Here is a 19,306-nt window from a genome sequence, read left to right as displayed (position 1 = left end):
AAGGTGGAGTTGGAATGTTTAGTGGAAGCAGAGTGGAGCAGGACAGCAGTAGCAGAGCAGGAAGTGGCTGGGGAGACACGTGACGTGAAGGTGGAGTTGGAGGGTTAGCAGGAGCAGAGTGGAGCAGTGCAGAAGTAACAGAGCAGGAAGTGGCTGGGGAGACATGTGAAGGTGGATTTGGAGTGATGAGCAGGAGCAGGGCAGCAGTAGCAGAGCAGGAAGTGGCTGGGAAGACATATGAAGGTGGAGTTGGAGTGATTAGCAGGAGCAGAGTGGAGCAGGGAAGCAGTAGCAGAGCAGGAAGTGGCTGGGAAAACACAGGAAGGTGGAGTTGGAGTGATTAGCAGGAGCAGAGAAGAGCAGTGCAGCAGTAACAGAGCAGGTAGTGGCTGGGGAGACATATGAAGGTGGAGATGGAGTGATTAGCAGGAGCAGAGTGGAGCAGGGCAGCAGTAGCAGAGCAGGAAGTGGCTGGGAAGACATATGAAGGTGGAGTTGGAGTGTTTAGCAGAAGCAGAGTGTAGCAGGGCAGCAGTAGCAGAGCAGGAAGTGGCTGAGGAGACATATGAAGGTGGAGTTAGAGTGATTAGCAGAGGCAGAGTGGAGCAGGGCAGCAGTAGCAGAGCAGGAAGTGGCTGGGGAGACATACAAAGGTGGAGTTGGAGTGATTAGCAGAGGCAGAAAGGAGCGGGGAAGCAGTAGCAGAGCAGGAAGTGACTGGGAAGACATTTGGAGCTGGAGTGATTAGCAGGAGCAGAGTAGAGCAGGGCAGCAGTAGCAGAGCAGGAAGTGATTGGGAAGACATTTGGAGCTGGAGTGATTAGCAGGAGCAGAGTGGAGCAGGGCAGCAGTATCAGAGCAGGAAGTGGCTGGGAAGACATATGTAGGTGGAGTTGGAGTGTTTAGGAGGAGCAGAGTGGAGCGTGGCAGCAGTAGCAGAGCAGGAAGTGGCTGGGAAAACACAGGAAGGTGGAGTTGGAGTGATTAGCAGGAGCAGAGTGCAGCAGGGAAGCAGTAGCAGAGCAGGAAGTGGCTGGGGAGACATATGTAAGCATAGCTCCCAACTGTCCCTTTTTCAGAGGGACAGTCCCTTTTTGGAAGTCCAGTCCCTCTGTCCCTTTTTCCCCTCTCATTTCTCCCTCTTTCAGGACTTTGTCCCTCTTTCTATATAAATATATATATTTCTATACTAAAAATGTGTTTGATTGACTCTAAACTTTATTCACATCCTTTAAATTGATATATTACTAATTTTAAAATGTTACTATGAAGGAAAATGAACCAGGACAGAAAGGACCAGTGTGGTTTGAATGATAAAACAACATGTTTTTCTTATAAGACCTTTATGGTATGCATGACTAGGGACGTGATGGGGGCGTGACCAGGAGTGTGGCAGGGGCGTGGCTTATGTGTCCCTTTTTCTCATCTCAAAAAGTTGGAAGGTATGATGTAGGTGGAGTTGGAGTGATTAGCAGGAGCAGAGTGGAGCAGGACATCAGTAGCAGAGCAGGAAGTGGCTGGGAAAATACATGAAGGTGGAGTTTGAGTGTTAAGCAGGAGCAGAGAAGAGCAGTGCAGCAGTAGCAGAGCAGGAAGTGGCTGGGGAGACATATGTAGGTGGAGTTGGAGTGTTTAGCAGGAGCAGAGTGGAGCAGGGCAGCAGTAGCAGAGCAGTGAGTGGCTGGGAAGGCACATGAAGGTGGAGTTGGAGTGATTAGCAGGAGCAGAGTGGAGCAGGGCAGCAGAGCAGGAAGTGGCTGGGAAGACATATGTAGGTGGAGATGGAGTAATTAGCAGGAGCAGAGTGGAGCGGGTCAGCAGAGCAGAAAGTGGCTGGGAAGACATATGAAGGTGGAGATGGAGTGATTAGCAGGAGCAGAGTGGAGCAGGGAAGCAGTAGCAGAGCAGGAAGTGATTGGGAAGACATATGAAGGTGGAGTTGGAGTGATTAGCAGGAGCAGAGTGGAGCAGGGAAGCAGTAGCAGAGCAGGAAGTGGCTGGGAAGACATATGAAGGTCATACTAATTGTATCTGTTATCCTTGCTGTTTCACTTTGAATTGTTTGTCCCTCTTTCTTCCCTCGCCCACAATTACTAGAGCATCACACTCACCATAGCGTCGCCCAGCTTCTCCCAGTTGGGGGTGATGAAGTACTTTATGCCGACCCAGGCCCCCGGCAGGGTGACCCCTCGGATGAGGAGGATGACCAGGACCACGTAAGGGAAGGTGGCTGTAAAGTACACAACCTGAATGACAAAGCAAAGACTGATTAATCTCCCATGTGAGGTACATTGAGGGAGGCGCAGTGAGAACATAACAGGGTCACCATCACAGAGAACAGACTGCACAGATCCCGCAGAGGTTACATAGATCCTAGAGAGAGCAGACATGGGCACAATCCCTCCCAGGGGGTAACATGGCTCGGCCAACTCTACTGCCAACATGGTGATCGGATAAGTAGTGGTGGCCTTGAAATGTAGAGATATAGAATTCAGATGTGATCAACCTATTGCAAAATCATCAGTTTTGATGGGTGAAGGAGAAACCCTGACGCTTATAAGAACAGAAAATCCACTTCGTTCAGCTAACAGTCTAGCTAACGCAGCTATATTAATGTATGGAGCTGGAGAAGGTGGATCACCTGTGAACTAGGCATCTCTTTCACTCATTGGAAACTAAAGTGGACCTCCGCTGTTAATTCCAATGTCAAAAAGAGCCAGAATGACACTTACAGTGGCTTGATAGTATACTTGTTAAGGGCACCGGTCCTGACATAAGAAACCAGGGTTCAAATCTTGGTTCTTCCTATTCAGTAAGCCGGTACCTATTTAGTAAGGAGTACTTGGGCAAGACTCCCTAACACTTCTACTGCCCACTGAGCTCGTCCTTAGTGGCTGCAGCTCTCAAGCGCTTTAAATTAAACAGGAGAATAGTGCTAAACAAATGTTGGAATTGTTACTATGACTGTTTACCCAGTCTTTTTTTTTATTTAACCCAATGCAGCAATGGCTGACCACCTCAGTAAGGAAGTACTCTGGCAGCTCTGTGGATGGCACTGTGCTGAGATAGGTTGGCTGCATAGGTAGGAACAGAGCACCCCTCAGGCCACACTATGAGGCCCCTCCTACCAGATGACAATCTCCTAGTGCTGTTTGCAAAGGCAGAAAACTGCCATGGCAGTTTTTCAGAAAGGGGGCGGGGCATAGTTAACCACGAAAACCTGGATTTTTTTTCACAAATGTGTTTTTAGACATGTTTTTTCTGCTACTCTGTTATAACTTCGGCTGCTTGTGCTGATAGTGTTGGTTTTATTTTTACACTGGAGGTCCACTTTAAGCAGTTGTTTTGAAAGAGTGATGAAGAATAATTTACAAGAATATTACCCCATCATGTGTAATATTATCTCAACCATACCCTGCAGTATACTGAATATATTTTTTAGAACTATTGATGTGACAACAAGGGATGCAGAGACTGCGGCTTTAACAGGGTCCCTTGACCTAAGGGCCCCGCATGAAGCCCTCATCCAGTCACTTGGTATCAGTAATATGTGATTGTTATACATACAGAGGTGGAAGGGTAAAATATGCGTCCAGGGGTGTAACAATAGCCTCCACAATGGCGGTTGGTCTGGAGGCTGAGGGGGCCTGGGGTGCAGAGTAGAGGCAGAAGCTTCATACTTGGTGTGTAGCCAATGCACCGCCTATCACCCTACATGCCATACGCTGAGAACCAAGGTTCTAGAACACAAATGGGTGTGGTGCCCAGGGATGCTTTCTTAATGGACTATATTTTACTGTTTTACTTCTAGTATGAACCTGAGTCTACAGACTGAGTCTTGTGTAGTATCAGAATCATTTTCTGTTGGTCAGTTAGTTCACACTGACGAGGTTGGTTCCTTAGTGAAGGCAGATTATACATAAATGGTTAAAGCTATGCAGATAGTTCATTTAATATATATAGCTCTGTAATGCAGGTACCTGTGTCTCTGCAGTTGCAGAACTATTAGTGTGGGGTCTTTTTCCCTCTTTTGTTGAAGTTTTTTGTTTGTTTGTTTTTTGAGTGGTCTATTTCAGTTCACTTTTTGAGGAGAAGTACACAGTACAGGCAGGGCCGGATTTAAGGCAAGGCCACATAGGCCATGTCCTAGGGCTCCACAGGATCAAGGGTGGGTGGGCAGCAAGCTATATTGGAGGGGAAGGGTCACCTGGCTACCTATACTAGATATACTGGAAGGGGGGGGGGGGGGCATCAGGCTATCTATACGGAAAGGGGGGAGTGGTCATCTGGCTACCTATACTGGAGGGGGGAAGGGGTCAGCTGGCTACCTATACTGAAAGGGGGGAGGGGTCATCAACTACCTATACTGGGTATACTGGAAGGGGGGGGTCATCAGTCTATTTATACGGAAGGGGTAGGGGGTCATCTGGCTACCTATACTGGAGGGGGAGGGGTCATCAACTACCTGTACTGGATATACTGGAAGGGGGGAGGGGTTATCAGTCTATTTATACGGAAGGGGTAGGGGGTCATCTGGCTACCTATACTGAAGGGGGTGGCTGCTGATAGTGGCCTTGGGTGGTAAATCGTACAAATCCGGCCCGGAGTACAGGTAGAGACTAGAAGTGATCAGCCTTTGAGCCTGTAGTCACCTGTATCCCAGTAGTTGCAGCAATATTGTTACAATATTGTTAGTGGTTTTTTTTTCTTTCTTGTTTTTTTGTTTTTTTTTTTAGTTTTCTATTTCAGTGTACTTTAAGGATAAGTACACATTAGACCAGGCATGGGCAAACTTGTCCCTCCAGCTGTTAAGGAACTACAAGTCCCACAATGCATTGCAGGAGTCTGACAGCCACAGTCATGACTGATAAAAGCAAATGCATTGTGGGACTTGTAGTTCCGTAACAGCTGGAGGGCCGAGTTTGCCCAGGCCTGCATTAGAAACTATAGATGATCACCCTGATTGCGTATTTCATGCAAATTGCAGGTTATGCACTTTAATGCAATTCAGTAGGAAATGCATCTCACTGGCCGTCTTCCAGGCAGAATACAATTGGCAGAATAGTGTGGATAGTGTGTGTAGCAAGTGGGGGGGACGGGGGGAGCAGCGAGCCCTGTGCACCCCCGGAGAGGGATAAGCCAGTATCTGCGGGAGCACCTGGAAGAAAAGAGACATTACAACAATCACAGAAGTTCACAGCAACTATGTGCACAAAGCAGAGTGTCACAGGAGGCACAGTGTCACAGCACAGGACACGGAAGGGGACATTCAGGAAATACTTTCTCCATTGGGGGGAACATTGAAGGCTGTGATGCTGTGTGGGGAAAGTGACTGCTGCCATCTACTGGTGCAATTGGGTTCTGCACTTTTCCCTGCTGAGGGTAGACTGATTTGTAAAAAAAAAAAAAAAGATCCAGTCCAGGTTTTGTGGATCATGTATGTTCTCTAGTGTACTACAGCCCTGACAAATCCATCCCAGAGTGCAGCACAAGTAGTGAGACTCATGCTGGCCATCAATCGATCCACTACTTCATTTCGATCAGGACACAGTAGAAATCTGATTGGGAGTCTCTCCAAACTTTGTTCCCACTGGCGTTGTACCACTCCATGATTTCCCCCACCCCACTGTTACTTCCAATTCATTTAGGGGCTCTATTTTTCATCAATGCAGTCACTTGATTGAATCGTGTGCATGAAATACGGTTGCAAGGAAAAATGGGTGCCCGTTTTTGCTTAATAAAAAAATATTCTTCGTTTTTAACCACTTGAGGACAGCAGTGTTAAACCCCCCTAAAGACCAGGCCATTTTTCAAGAAACAGGCCACTGCAGCTTTAAGGCCTTGCTGCAGGGCCGCACAACACAGCACACAAGTGATTCCCCCCCCCCCCCCCCCTTTTCTCCCCATCAACAGAGCTCTCTGTTGGTGGGGTCTAATCGCTCCCCCCAATGTTTATTTTTTTTTATCAATATTTATCTTATTATTTTTATAATGCGTTTTACTATTTATTTATTTATTTATTTATTTTATCCCCGCCCTCCCTCCCCCCGCCAGGCAATCCCTGTGATCGGTGATGACAGCCGATCACCCCTAAGCCTCTGGAGGGGACAGCCGTGTCAGATCGCAGCACTGTATGGGTAATTAGACGGCTTAACAGTCTCCTAGCGGCGATCACCGCTGGGAGACTGAAGGCGGTGCGGAGCTTCGCCTACCAAGCAGAGGTGCGATCTCATGCAAAACATATGAAGGTGGATCTGCGTTAGGTGGTCCTGGGGCTGCCGATCTGCGTTAGGTGGTCCTGGGGCTGCCACCGCGGCCACACCCATCGGCGTGGCGCAGTCGGCAAGTAGTTAAAGTGTAAAAACGTGCAAATTATCATAATAAATATTGTTATATATTAACAATACTTTACTGCAACTTAACGTAATCCTACTCTCACACAGAACCCTCCCTTCCTGACACCTAACCCTAAAACCCCCCTTCCTGAAGCCTAACACTAAAACCTCCCGTCTTGACCCCTAACCTCCCCACCTTCCTAATGCCTAACCCTGAACCCCCTCCTTCTTGACGCCTAACCCTAAAACCCCCTTCCTAATGTTTAACCCAAAACCCCCCTTCCTGACGCCAAACCCTTAAACCCCCGTACCTGACACCTAACCCTAAAACCCCTCTTCTTGACCCTTAACCCTAAAACCCCCTTTCCTAACCTTATAATGTTTCAAACGATACATTTCAAAAGTAAATCATTTCTAAATACTAAACATAAAAATTTTCAAAAACTATAATGTTCTAATTTTTAAAATTATAAAAAATTTCAAAACTTCTAACGTTGTAATTTACAAAATGATAATTATCGCATGTCCAGTTTTCTGCTTTGGGCGCCTTATAGCCGATATTTGCATAAGTGCTTATGGAGCACCCAAATTGCCCATTAGCACCCAAATGTCATGCTCCGATTGAATCAGCCTCTTCACTGTACAGTGCCATCCTAATGTGTGTGGTCAGAACAATGTCTATGTATGGGCCCTGCAGACAGAACTGTGCGGAGTGTGAGCCCGTCTGTGTGAATCCCCCGTCTGAGTCTTGTGACCCTGGTGTGGTGCTGCTACAGACTCTGCGGGAAGACAATAAGCACCGTCCTTTCAGACTAACCAGACTGTGCAGAGAACATTCCAGAAATAATTATGGCTTCACTCCAAGGTAGCCAGAGAGAACCTGAAAAACGTGCAGAGTTAATCCGTGCAGAGCAACATAAGTAATATCGTCAACACTCTCCGGACAGACAGACGTAACATCAGCTAGACGCACAGTCACGGGAGATCAGGCAGAGAGGAGGACCCGTTACCAGAAGAGCCACACTTCACGTGAATCAATATGGCCGCCGTCAGGCTAACCAAACTACAACCTTCTGTTGAGGGTCTATAGCTTAAAGGACAGCTGTATCGAGAGGGATATAGAAGTTGCCATATTTATTTATTTTTAAGCATAAGCAATACCAGTTGCCTGGCTGTCCTGCTGATCGTCAGCCTCTAATACTTTTAGCCGTAGACCCTGAACAAGCATGCAGCAGATCAGATGTTTCTGCCATTATTGCCAAATCTGACAAGATTAGCTGCATGCTTGTTTCTGGTGTGACCCAGACATTACAGCAGCCAAATAGACCAGCAGGGCTGCCAGGCGACTGGTATTCTTTAAAAGGAAAAAAAATATGGCAGCCTCCATACCCCTTTCACTTCAGTTGTCCTTTAAAGGGACACTGTAGGGGGGACAGGGGAAAATGAGTTGAATTTACACAGGGCTTCTAATGGTCCCCTGCAGACATCCTGTGCCTGCGCAGCCACTCACTGATGCTCCGGCCCCGCCTCCGGGTCACTTCTGGAAATTCAGACTTTAAAGTCTAAAAACCACTGCGCCTGCGTTGCTGTGTCCTCGATCCCGCTGATGTCACCAGGAGCATACTGCACAGGCCCAGTATAGTCTGTGTCTGCACAGTACGCTCCTGGTGACATCAGTGGGATTGAGGACATGGCAACACAGGCGCAGTGGTTTTCAGACTTTAAAGTCTGAAATTCCAGAAGTGAACCGGAGGCGGGGCCGGAGCATCGGTGAGCGGCTGCGCCAACACAGGATGTCTGCGGGAGACCGTTAGAAGCCCTGGGTAAGTTCAGCTCATTTCCCCCCGAACCCCCTACAGTACCCCTTTAAGTCTGGTACCCACCTTGATTTTTAATTGGCCAATCACTGACCGATTTTACCACTTCCGTGTAGTATGAGAGCTTACCTACACAATCTGTTCATAGCATTGGCTATGTTGGCCCTTCTACTACACAAAAGTGTTAAAATTGGCCAATCATTGCCCAATCAAAATTGGATGAGTATATCAGGCTTTAGTCTATTATGTGTATGGACAGACATAGATGGGGATAGATTTGTACTCCACACATGTAGAATTTGGCTTTGAGTGAGGCATGGGAAGCACGGATTCACATTTCTGACACACAGATCATCTCAAGTAATTAGTATGGACCACAGTGCCCCCTAAAAACCTACCAGCTCCAATCTCTGAAATATATCACTCTGAATGTATTTACTGTAAAGGAAACGGATCTGTAATAGCTCTGAAGTCTTGTGGTTCACTAAAAATAAATAAATATGGTTTTAATAAACACAAGCTTCCCATTCTCGCTGCATCCTACTCATTCAGGTGTAGTGTGACTTCAGTGACAGGTCCTCTTTAATACTCAGTCATATCACTGGATACAGGTACAATAAAGGCTTCATGTGTGCATCTTGTTTTACAGCCCTCTAGTGGCAGCTGCTTGTGACAACACTGGGGGACTTACCTTTCGAGCTGCCTTGCATTGCCAAAGGGAACCTCATGAGATAGCTGCTGTGTGTCACAACGCAAGGCTCATACTACCCAATGGCATTGTTGCCTTACAAACTGCTGCTGTCTATGGATGATGGGGTGTAGCAACACTGGATGGGAGGGAGCCTAAGCTGTCCCTGGTAACAGATGTTGCCTTTCTTAGCAAAGTATTACGAGAGATTGCTGCCATGTCACCTGATGTCCACCAATGTTGTCAGATAGATCACTATGTTATCACAGAGACTGCACTGTCAAAAAGGGTCTAGAGCACCATACACAAGTTAGACGAACCTTGCCCAAGACAACTGGGAAGGGGGGGGGGGGATGGCTACCTATACTGAAGAGGAGGGCAACCCAATACTGAAGGCATATCTGGCTACTGGGGAGGGGAGCTACCTTATACTGGGGGCATATCTGGCTGTCTATACTCGTATAGTATAGTATAGTATAGTATAGTATAGTATAGTATAGTATAGCATAGTTGCTGGATAGTGTACTTGTTAAGGGCTCTGCCTCTGACACAGGAAACCAGGGTTTGAATCTCGCCTCTTCCTGTTCAGTAAGCCTGAACCTATTAAGTAAGGAGGCATTGGGCAAGACTCCCTAACACTGCTACTGCCTATAGAGCACATCCTAGTGGCTGCAGCTCTGGCGCTTTGAGAAATGTGCAATATAAATGTCTTGTGTCTGCCTGTGTCTATACTGGGGTGGAGGGGCATATCTGGCCACCTATACTGGGGAAGGGGGCTACCTAATACTGTGTGCAGAATTGGCTGTCTATTCTGGGGAGAGGGGCTACCTATACTGGGGGGGGGGGGGGCACTTCTGTCTATGTATACTGGGGATGAAGACGTAGTAATCTGCACCACCTTCAATAATAAATCTTCATTTATTGGTATAAAAAGACATACAATAAAAGCAAAGAACTGTAGGGCAAGACAGTCCACTGTTTCAGCCTGCCCATCTTCATGTTGCCTAGTTCTAGTACTGGGCAACATGAAGATGGGCAGGTAGCCTGAAACAGTGGACTGTCTTGCCCTACAGTTCTTTGCTTTTATTGTATGTCTTTTTATACCAATAACTGAAGATGTATTATTGAAGGTGGTGCAGATTACTACGTCTTCATACTATCTTTGGATCCTGTGGTGCCCGGGATTTGTTTTTCCAGCACACCTGCCATTCCTGAATGGATGGCCAGCCAGTGAGTGCGACTTCATCCATAGAGCTAGTATGTATACTGGGGAAGGAGGCTGCCTAATACCGGGGTATATCTAGCTAGTGATGAGCAGAAATGACGCCTGTGCGTAATTACGCATCGTATTTCACAATTACGCATCGTAATCATAGTGCAAAATTTCAGGGGAAAGCGTAATTAATTTTGTATGTAATTGTAAGCATTCGTAATTACGCATGAATTTACGCATGAATTTAATTTTGTGCCGACTTTGGTGAATAGCAAAGCGCCCATACATGCTATTGCTACCACAATTGCTACAATAGTGGGTACAAGATAAAATACGAATTGTTCAAAAAGAGTGTGATTTTTGAGAAAATCGATTTTAAAAATACAAATAAAGATGGCTTTTAAATTGTCATTTTTCTGATTTTAAAAAACATTTTTCTTTGCATTTTTAAAATCGATTTTCTTCTTTTTTGTCTTGTACCCACTAACTTAAAGAGACTCTGAAGCCTCCCTAAATCAATGTTTTTACTTCACAACCCTGTTAAGCATAATTTTCCCCCTTTGAAATGCCACATCCCCGTGGCTGAAATCTCAATGAATCCCCCCAAAACCACAGGACAAAAATCCACAACTTTCCTGGTCATGGATTTTGCTGCCCGAGGGAGGCAGAGCTTTGGGCTGTAGCTTTGCCTCCAGTCCAATCAATCTGCGATGATCACCGCCTCTCCCCGCCCCTCTCAGTGAAAGGAGACAGAGGGGCGGGCAGAGGCGGAGATCCACACAGATTGATGGAGTAGATGCATAGCTACTGCTCAAAGCTCTGCCTCTACAGGAAGCGATCCCCTAATCTTCGCCAGGGGATTTCGGGGGATTGATTGAGACTGCAGCCGTGGGGATGCAGTGTTTCAGGTAGGGCCATCATGCCTAACAGTATTGTGAAAGAAAAACAGCGATTTAGGGAGGCTTCAGACTCTCTTTAACATATGTAGTAATTTTGGTAGCAATAGCTTGTATGGGGGATTTGCTATTTACCGCCACAGTCGGTACAAAATTACATGTAAATTAGGTGTAAATTAATGCGTAATTATGAATGAGTATACAAAATCAATTGAATAAAAATTTGTAATTACGTTTAGGCGTAATTGTGAAAATGTATGCGTAATTATGCGTAATCAGAATTAGCTGATTACGATTATCACTGTATCTGGCTACCTATACTGGGGAAGAAGGCTACCTAATACTGGAGGCACATCTGACTATCTATACCAGGTTGGAGAGCTACCTAATACTGGAGGCACATCTGGCTACCTATACTGGGGAAGAAGGCTACCTAATACTGGTTGTATATCTGGCTATCTATACCAGGTTGGAGGGCTACCTAATACTGGGGGCACATCTGGCTGCCTATACTGGGGAAGAAGGCTACCTAATACTGGAGGCACATCTGACTATCTATACCGGGTTGGAGAGCTACCTAATACTGGGGACACATTGGACTACACTATACTGGGGAAGGGGGCTACCTAATGCTGGGGGTATATCTGGCTATCTATACCAGGTTGGAGGGCTACCTAATACTGGGGGCACATCTGGCTACCTATACTGGGGAAGAAGGCTACCTAATACTGGAGGCACATCTGACTATCTATACCGGGTTGGAGAGCTACCTAATACTGGGGACACATCGGACTACACTATACTGTGGAAGGGGGCTACCTAATACTGGGGACACATCGGACGACACTATACTGGGGAAGGGGGCTACCTAATACTGGGGGCACATCTGGCTGCCTATACTGGGGAAGAAGGCTACCTAATACTGGAGGCACATCTGACTATCTATCCCGGGTTGGAGAGCTACCTAATACTGGGGACACATTGGACTACACTATACTGGGGAAGGGGGCTACCTAATGCTGGGGACACATCGGACTACACTATACTGGGGAAGGGGGCTACCTAATACTGGGGGTATATCTGGCTATCTATACCAGGTTGGAGGGCTACCTAATACTGGGGACACATCAGACTACACTATACTGGGGAAGGGGGCTACCTAATGCTGGGGGTATATCTGGCTATCTATACCAGGTTGGAGGGCTACCTAATACTGGAGGCAAATCTGGCTATCTATACAAGGTTGGAAAGCTACTGTACCTAATGCTGGGGACACATCGGACTACACTATACTGAGGAAGAGGGCTACCTAATGTTGGGGGTATATCTGGCTATCTATACCGAGTTGGAGGGCTCCCTAATACTGGAGGCAAATCTGGCAATCTATACTGGGGAAGAGGGCAACCTAACGCTGGGGGCATATTGGGAAAAAACATTATCAAGGATAACACTCACCCTGGGAACATCTTGTTTGAGCTCCTTCCATCAGGCAGACATTTTTTAGGTCAATCCGCATACACATAAACAGACTGAAAAACAGCTTTTTCCCATCTGCCATAAACTTGTTAAACTCTGAATCTTCTCTGAAATAATGAATGCTGTGTACAAATTGTTTAAATATTTGAAATACCTGGCTTTTTCTAATTCCTCTATTTCTTCCTTTGTTACTATCACTATGTTCCCTATATGCACAGTGGAGTTGTCATGTAAAATAATTGTGTTTTACACAATGACAATAAAATGCTTGAATCTTGAATTTCCTTGCCCGGCCCTAAAAGCCTGTCATGGTCAAGGTTTGTCTAGCTTGAGGTGACGTGGCATAAATCTCTTGTAACACTCAGGTAAGATTGGCAAGGGATACCCTAGGCTCCAACCAACATTGCTATATAGGGAATTGACCAGTAAAAATAACCAAATAATCAGAAAAGATGGAGTTGGCATGTGCACCCCGCTGCTCTGCATATTTGTACATAGGTAGGAGAGCAGAGGACCCGGCGCTTTTCCCTTTTTGGATTATTATCTCGATACATACATCATTTTTTCCTTTGTATTACACAACAATTTTTCACAAATACTATACGTATTTCATTATTTGGACCTTTTAAAATTACACAATCGTTCTCTTTCTTTGATCTAATTGACTTTTCACTGTGTTATTTTTTTTTATCTACGAATAAAGTTACATTTGTTTTGTTAATTGTATTCAATGTATATCAGATTATTTTATGAAACTTACTATACACTATTCAATTTTCAAAGAAACCAACCTGATTTTTCTAGCACATCTGCTCAGATCTTTATAGAAAAAAAATGTGAAATCGATAATTTTTCCTCGATCGTAAGAAAGAAAAAAAACGTTTTTTTTTTCAGAAATGTGCTAATTGTTATTGAAAAACTGTAAACTTGATCAGTTTTTTTTTGTACAGATGATACAAGAAAAAGATCTGATTTTATGGCAATTTAACAATAACTATCGGTTGTACAGAAAAATATTATGTTTTTTTTTTTTTCAATAAAACTCAGAAGTGGCGGAAATTTCTGTACAATTTTCCAGAAGATTAAATGATGTAGGATAGATTTTCAGTTTCTTGATTTATAGATCCAATGAACTTTTCAATCACTTTTTTTTCTAATCAAGTTTTCAATCATTTTTGTTCATAATTGGGGAAATACTGAACACGTTTGTGATGATACATTGGTCAAATTTTTCAACAGTTTCAATCAATCAGAAAAAAATTATTGTAATTCTCGACTTGAAAAGAAATAATTGTTTCAATGGTGCCCATACATAGTATAATTTTGTCTTTTTTTTTTCCGATGAGATAATTCCATTTGATTATTCCATTAGATCGAATATAACAATTTTTTCAACATGTGTGATCGGATTCTTATTGAAGAAAACAGGATAATTGTTCGTTTTTCTTGATGGGAAAAAAAACCAAAACGATTATTTTTGACTTTCATTCGATTCGATCGCTTTGGTTGAATAAACAGGAAAATCAAACGTTTTTATTGTACTGCGTATGGCCACCTTCACAAGTTTACACTACTGGCTTGATTCGCTAAATTATGATAACTCAAATATATCACACATATGAAGATATCACACCTTATGAAAAGTTATCACACGTTATGAAAAGTTATCACACCTTATCAAAGTTAACACGCCTTACCCCAGGCATGGGCAAACTGGGCCCTCCAGCTGTTACGGAACTAAAAGTCCCACAATGCATTGCAGGAGTCTGACAGCCACAGTCATGACTCATAAAGGCAAATGCATTGTGGGACTTGTAGTTCCGTAACAGCTGGAGGGCCAAGTTTGCCCATGCCTGCCTTAGCCCTCTGATAAGGGTGTTAACTTTGATAACGTGTGATATCTTTGATAAGGTTTGATATTTGTCTCATCACGGTTTAGTAAATTAAGCCCTACATATGTTGCATAACGTCCACGCTACAATGTTGGTATAACGTAGCAGGTTTTTTCTTAGCCTTTCTATGGTAATGTGTAGACACGCTATCTAGAGGAAACACAGTAGAAAGTGTGTTTGGATAATGTGAGACAGCATAGTGCGACCGCGCCCTAACCAACATTTCTGGATGGAGAAGGGACAGATCCATTACTAACTCATCACTGTTATCCAGGCCCTCGAAGCAGAAGCAGAGTTCCACGCTGGTCACAAGTCACACCTGGCTGTGCAAATTATTTCCGCTTGCATACAAATTAAATGGGAACTGTGTGCAGCTTGAAAATGGGGCAATGAAATGCCCCTCGTGCTGAAATGGTGCAATTGCAAAGTGCATACAATTTGTGTTAAATTTGCATCACTGCTTTCTATCAGATGCTGCTGTTTATCATGTAGTTTTGCATTCCATGTAATAAGGCCAAGCACTTGTGAGGTGAAGTCAGCATAATGTGATGGAGGGCTACTATGGATCCCTCACCATTAATCAGCTACTGCTGAGGGTTTTCCTGATATGTGGGGGAGGAGGGAGAGGCGGGTCTTCTTAGAGCATGTGGTGCGCCGCACAGCGCCTGAGTCTGGCACTGCTATAGCAGCATTATGGGTAGTTCGAGGATCCGGCGATTGCCAGACCCTGAATTACTTCTCCCTCCAAGTTTCTACAACTCAGAGGGGGACCAATTAACGCCACTCGGAATTTATGCGGCAGTAGAGTGAGCTGTCATTCGGATCACCCTGCGTCAAAGAGACCAGGTGGCAAAGTGCCATGTACGCAGGGGGGCGGGGGTATCTTGTAAAAGTCCCCAAAGGGAGCCTGGGACTCCACATTCTTAGGGGACCTAGAAAAACATTTGTGTTTGCAGGACTAGTATTTGCCTACATTACTAAAAGGGCTTTGGTTATGTTCACCCTCTCTCTTCATTTTCCAAGTTCACCATAATTAAGGCAGGAGGAAGAGGCACCCAGAAATAATAAAGACTTTACGAACAATAAGATCAAGATGAGAGATGGATTACCTCACAGATGATACTAATTATGAAAAAATAAGAGATTATTTGTACTAAACCAACGCATTTCATGAGCGTGTTCGGTTCACTTCCTCAGGCCAAATTCTGAGACGCCCAGTGCACAGGGGTTTATATTGCTACCACTGTAATTTGGCCTGAGGAAGTGAGCTGTACGCACCATTAAAATGCGTTGCCCTACTGCAAATAAATTCTTATTTGTCCATAATTATTGTCATCTCTAAAATAAGCCACCCCTAATTTTGACCTCTATTGAGGGCGGTTCCCTGGCATAACACGTGGCGGATGGAGAAGAGGCAGACAGCATGGCTGAAGACAGCACGGATGGAGAATCACCAAGACTGGTGATTGATTATCGAGCAGCTACATGTGCAGGGGCCCTGGGGAGCAGTAGGGAGAGACCATTGCAGGGAGACCATGGGGTGGGGAAGGTAAGATTAAGCATGCTCATGAGGCCAGCCAGGCACCACAAGCTGATAAAGCAGGAGCAGACAGAATGCTAGAATTATTGGCATTTCATTGCCCCTAATTACCATCAACTGAGTATAAACAGCAGCAGAATTTCTCCTACCTTTCCGGATGTTTTGATCCCTTTGGCCAGGGAGGCGTAGACAATGACCCAGGCCAGAAATAGGGCAAAGACCAGAGGCCATCGGAGTTCCCCAGGATATTCTATCCCATTGGAGATCTTCAGCATGTTGTACCTAACATACGAAGCAATATAACAGTTCAATAAATGCCTCTTTTCTTAAAGGACTTGTCAAGCAGTCAAGCAACTCCTGCTACCGATAGTACTTCTTACCCGGGCTTCTCCCAGCCCCTGGCAGCCGCCATGTACCTCGCCACAGCTCTGCTGGCCCCCGGTCCCCCCGACAGGGTGCAGGACGAGCTACAGGCCATTCTCCACTGCGCCTGCGCGAGCCTGTGCAGTACACTCTGGACCACGTGGAGGTGATTGACAGCGGGGCTCACGCAGGCGCAGTGCAGGATGGCCTGGAGCTCGTCCTGCACCCTGTCGGGGGGACCGGGGGCCAGCAGAGCTGCGGCGAGAGCCATGGCAGCTGCCAGGGGCTGGAGGAAGCCTCAAGTAAGCAGTACTATGGGTAGCAGGAGTTGCCTGACAACTTCTTTAAGCCTGGTACAAACTTTCAATTATGATTGACCAATCACTGACCGATTTGACCACCTTCATCTAGTATGCTGGTTTACCTACACAATCTGCTCATAGTATTCAATATCTGTTGACTCTCATACTACATGGAGTTGGTAAAATAGGTCAGTGATTGGCCAATCATCATTGAAAGTGTGTACCAGTCTTTAAAGTTCCAAAACAATTGTGACTCACTTGCCTAGTACACACATTTTTGATCGCCCAGTCATTGGCCAAGTTTATCACTTCTATGTAGTAAGAGAGCTTACCTGCACAATCTCTTCATAGAATTCAAATTCTTTTAAGTTAGCCAATAAATGGTCTCATCCGTATTCAAAACTTCTTGCTCGTAATCTGCGGATCGTTCAGAAGCAGCCTTATAAGTCTGCCGACAGCGCATACAGACGCACTACTGTCGGCTGAACGTCCGCCCAGCGGGAGGTTCTGACGGACCCATTGTTGGCGGCAGTAGTGCGTGTGTACGCACCTTAAGATTTTAATGTATTTTGGAAGTGATTAGACTGCAGATAATAGAATAGAATGCTATTGGGGATTTTTACAAAATCACATCCCTTAAGTGGAATCACACACATAGCATTACATTAGCAAGAGCTTTTCAAATCCCAAGCGCTTAGAAAAGGCTTAGAAAAATGCTTCTAGTGGTTTCCAGGCCTAAAAGATTTATAGGGAAACTTTGGCCTGGGGGGAAAAAACTGTGTTACTTACCTGGGGCTTCTCCCGCCCCCCTGCAGTCGACCTTGGCCCATACCGGTACTAAACGAGCCTCGGGTCCCCCGCCGCAGTTAAGTTTAGTTTTGGTGACTGGCTCTGTTGCCTGTGCAGCTCTGGCCATGCACATCATCAATCTTGCTCCCGTGGCCTGGAGCATCTTGCGCAGGCGCAGCAGAGTAGCCGGCAACAGAGCCAGTGGCCGAAAATGAAAATAAGCTGCAGTGGGGGACCTGAGGTTCATTTAGAACCGGCGCAGGCACAGGTCGACTGCAGGGGGCCAGTAGAACCCCAAGGTTAGTAAAACTGTTTTATCCCCTGGCCTAATTTTCCCTTTAGGGAAGGTCTGAGGTGTTTAACCACTTCGCCGCCAGGGTACAGTATATCTACGCTCCTTTGGACTTCACTTCCCCGCCCGGAGCGTAGATATACGCATCCCCCGCCGCTGCCGCCGCTGTCCGCGCTCCCGCGATCGTGCACGCCGCTGCCCGCTCGCCCGGAGATCAATGAACAGGAAAATCCATTCCCGTTCGTTGATCTCTGCCCCCGCAATGATCGGCATGCTTCTATGAGAAGCAGCCGATCATTGTGAAAAAACTCAGTTTCCCAGCCTCCCTTCCTGCAAGCGTCCTTCCGACGCTTGCAGGACGCCTAAAAAAAAAATGTGGCCATCTTGTGGCCAAAAAGTAATACTACACCCAAACATTTTTTTCACATACAAATAAATTATTTTTACTATTAATTTTAACTAATTAACTCCCACACTCCCCAATTGTTATCAATATTTATTTTTTTTTGAAATATTAAAATAAATTAAAAAAAATTACAATAAAAAAAAAAACTTAAATAGTTACCTTAGGGATTAAAATCTTTAAATATTTATATCAAGAGGGTATAACACTGTTACTTTATAAATTATGGGCTTGTAATTAGGGATAGATGCAAAACTGAAAAAAATGCACCTTTATTTGCAAATAAAATATTGGCACCAAACATTAATTTAAATGGTGTAATAACTGGGACAAATGGGCATATAAGTTGCATGGATTTTAATTATAGTAGCATGCATTATTTAAAAACTATAATGGCGGAAAACTGAAAAATAATGTTTTTTCTTCCAAATGTTTTTCTATTGTCCAATTAAAACACATTAAGGCCCGGTTCACATTAGCGGTTTCCATCCGGAATCGCCGTGCCGGAGCCGGACCGCATACGGAACGGACGGAACGGACGCACGGCATAGCAATGAAAGTCTATGCGTCCGTTCACATGCGTCCGTTTCGTCCGGACCGGAGCCGGACCGGATCCGGACTCCGGCATAAGACCCAACATGCGCTATTTTTTGGTCCGGCTCCTCCGGCTGACGTATCCGGAGCGGATCCGGACTGTTGCATCCGGCCAATAGAAACCAATGAGAAACGGAGAGCGCACAACACACTGGCTATAAAAACCGGACGTTCTACCCCACTTCCTATGCTTTTTCTATGGTATAGTGGCCATTTTGGATGGGGACCACATGGGCCCAGCGTTCACAGAGTGGAGCAGCAGTGATTTCATGCTGGAGCTCTTTGGCAGCAACATGTCTGACGATCTGTCTGATAACGAGGGGGTGAGGCCCTACACAGCAGAAGACCTCATCCTACAGGTGCAGCAGGTACCAGCCCTGTGGGACAAGGGGGATGCGGACCACAGCAACGTCAAGAAATGCAGAGGCCTGTGGAAAAAAATTGCCAAGCTGTATGTGGAGGGCTTTGATAACTTGAGCAAGAGACAGCAAGGCACAGAGGGTATGTTGACTAGAAGTGTTTGGGGGGGCTTGTGGTTTTGTTTGCTTGTGATGTATTCCACTTTTGCTATTGATTTGTGTCACCCACGTGTTGCCCATCCACCTGTGGCCCACCCACCTGTTCCCCACCCACCTGTACCCCACCTACCTGTTCCCCACCCACCTGTACCCCACCTGTGATGTATCCAACCCACCTGTGATGTATC

At 45.5% G+C, this 19,306-nt stretch overlaps 1 protein-coding gene across 1 annotated transcript in view; it reads right to left on the bottom strand.

Annotated features, from left to right (window-relative positions):
- SLC6A5 (solute carrier family 6 member 5) overlaps positions 1-19,306 on the bottom strand; it is a 168,860-nt gene that overhangs the window by 52,970 nt on the left and 96,584 nt on the right. The window contains exons 7-8 of the mRNA XM_068259883.1: positions 16,007-16,139; positions 2,112-2,246 (exon numbers count right to left, since the gene is read on the bottom strand). Coding sequence (XP_068115984.1) covers positions 2,112-2,246; positions 16,007-16,139 — 268 coding nt within the window. The remainder of the gene's footprint in view (positions 1-2,111; positions 2,247-16,006; positions 16,140-19,306) is intronic.

This window comes from Hyperolius riggenbachi, chromosome 11 (assembly GCF_040937935.1).
Source record: "Hyperolius riggenbachi isolate aHypRig1 chromosome 11, aHypRig1.pri, whole genome shotgun sequence".
In the NCBI taxonomy this organism is placed as follows: Eukaryota; Metazoa; Chordata; class Amphibia; order Anura; family Hyperoliidae; genus Hyperolius; species Hyperolius riggenbachi.
The sequence above is the reverse complement of the archived record's forward strand: the minus strand, read 5'-3'. Positions and strand labels throughout refer to the sequence as shown.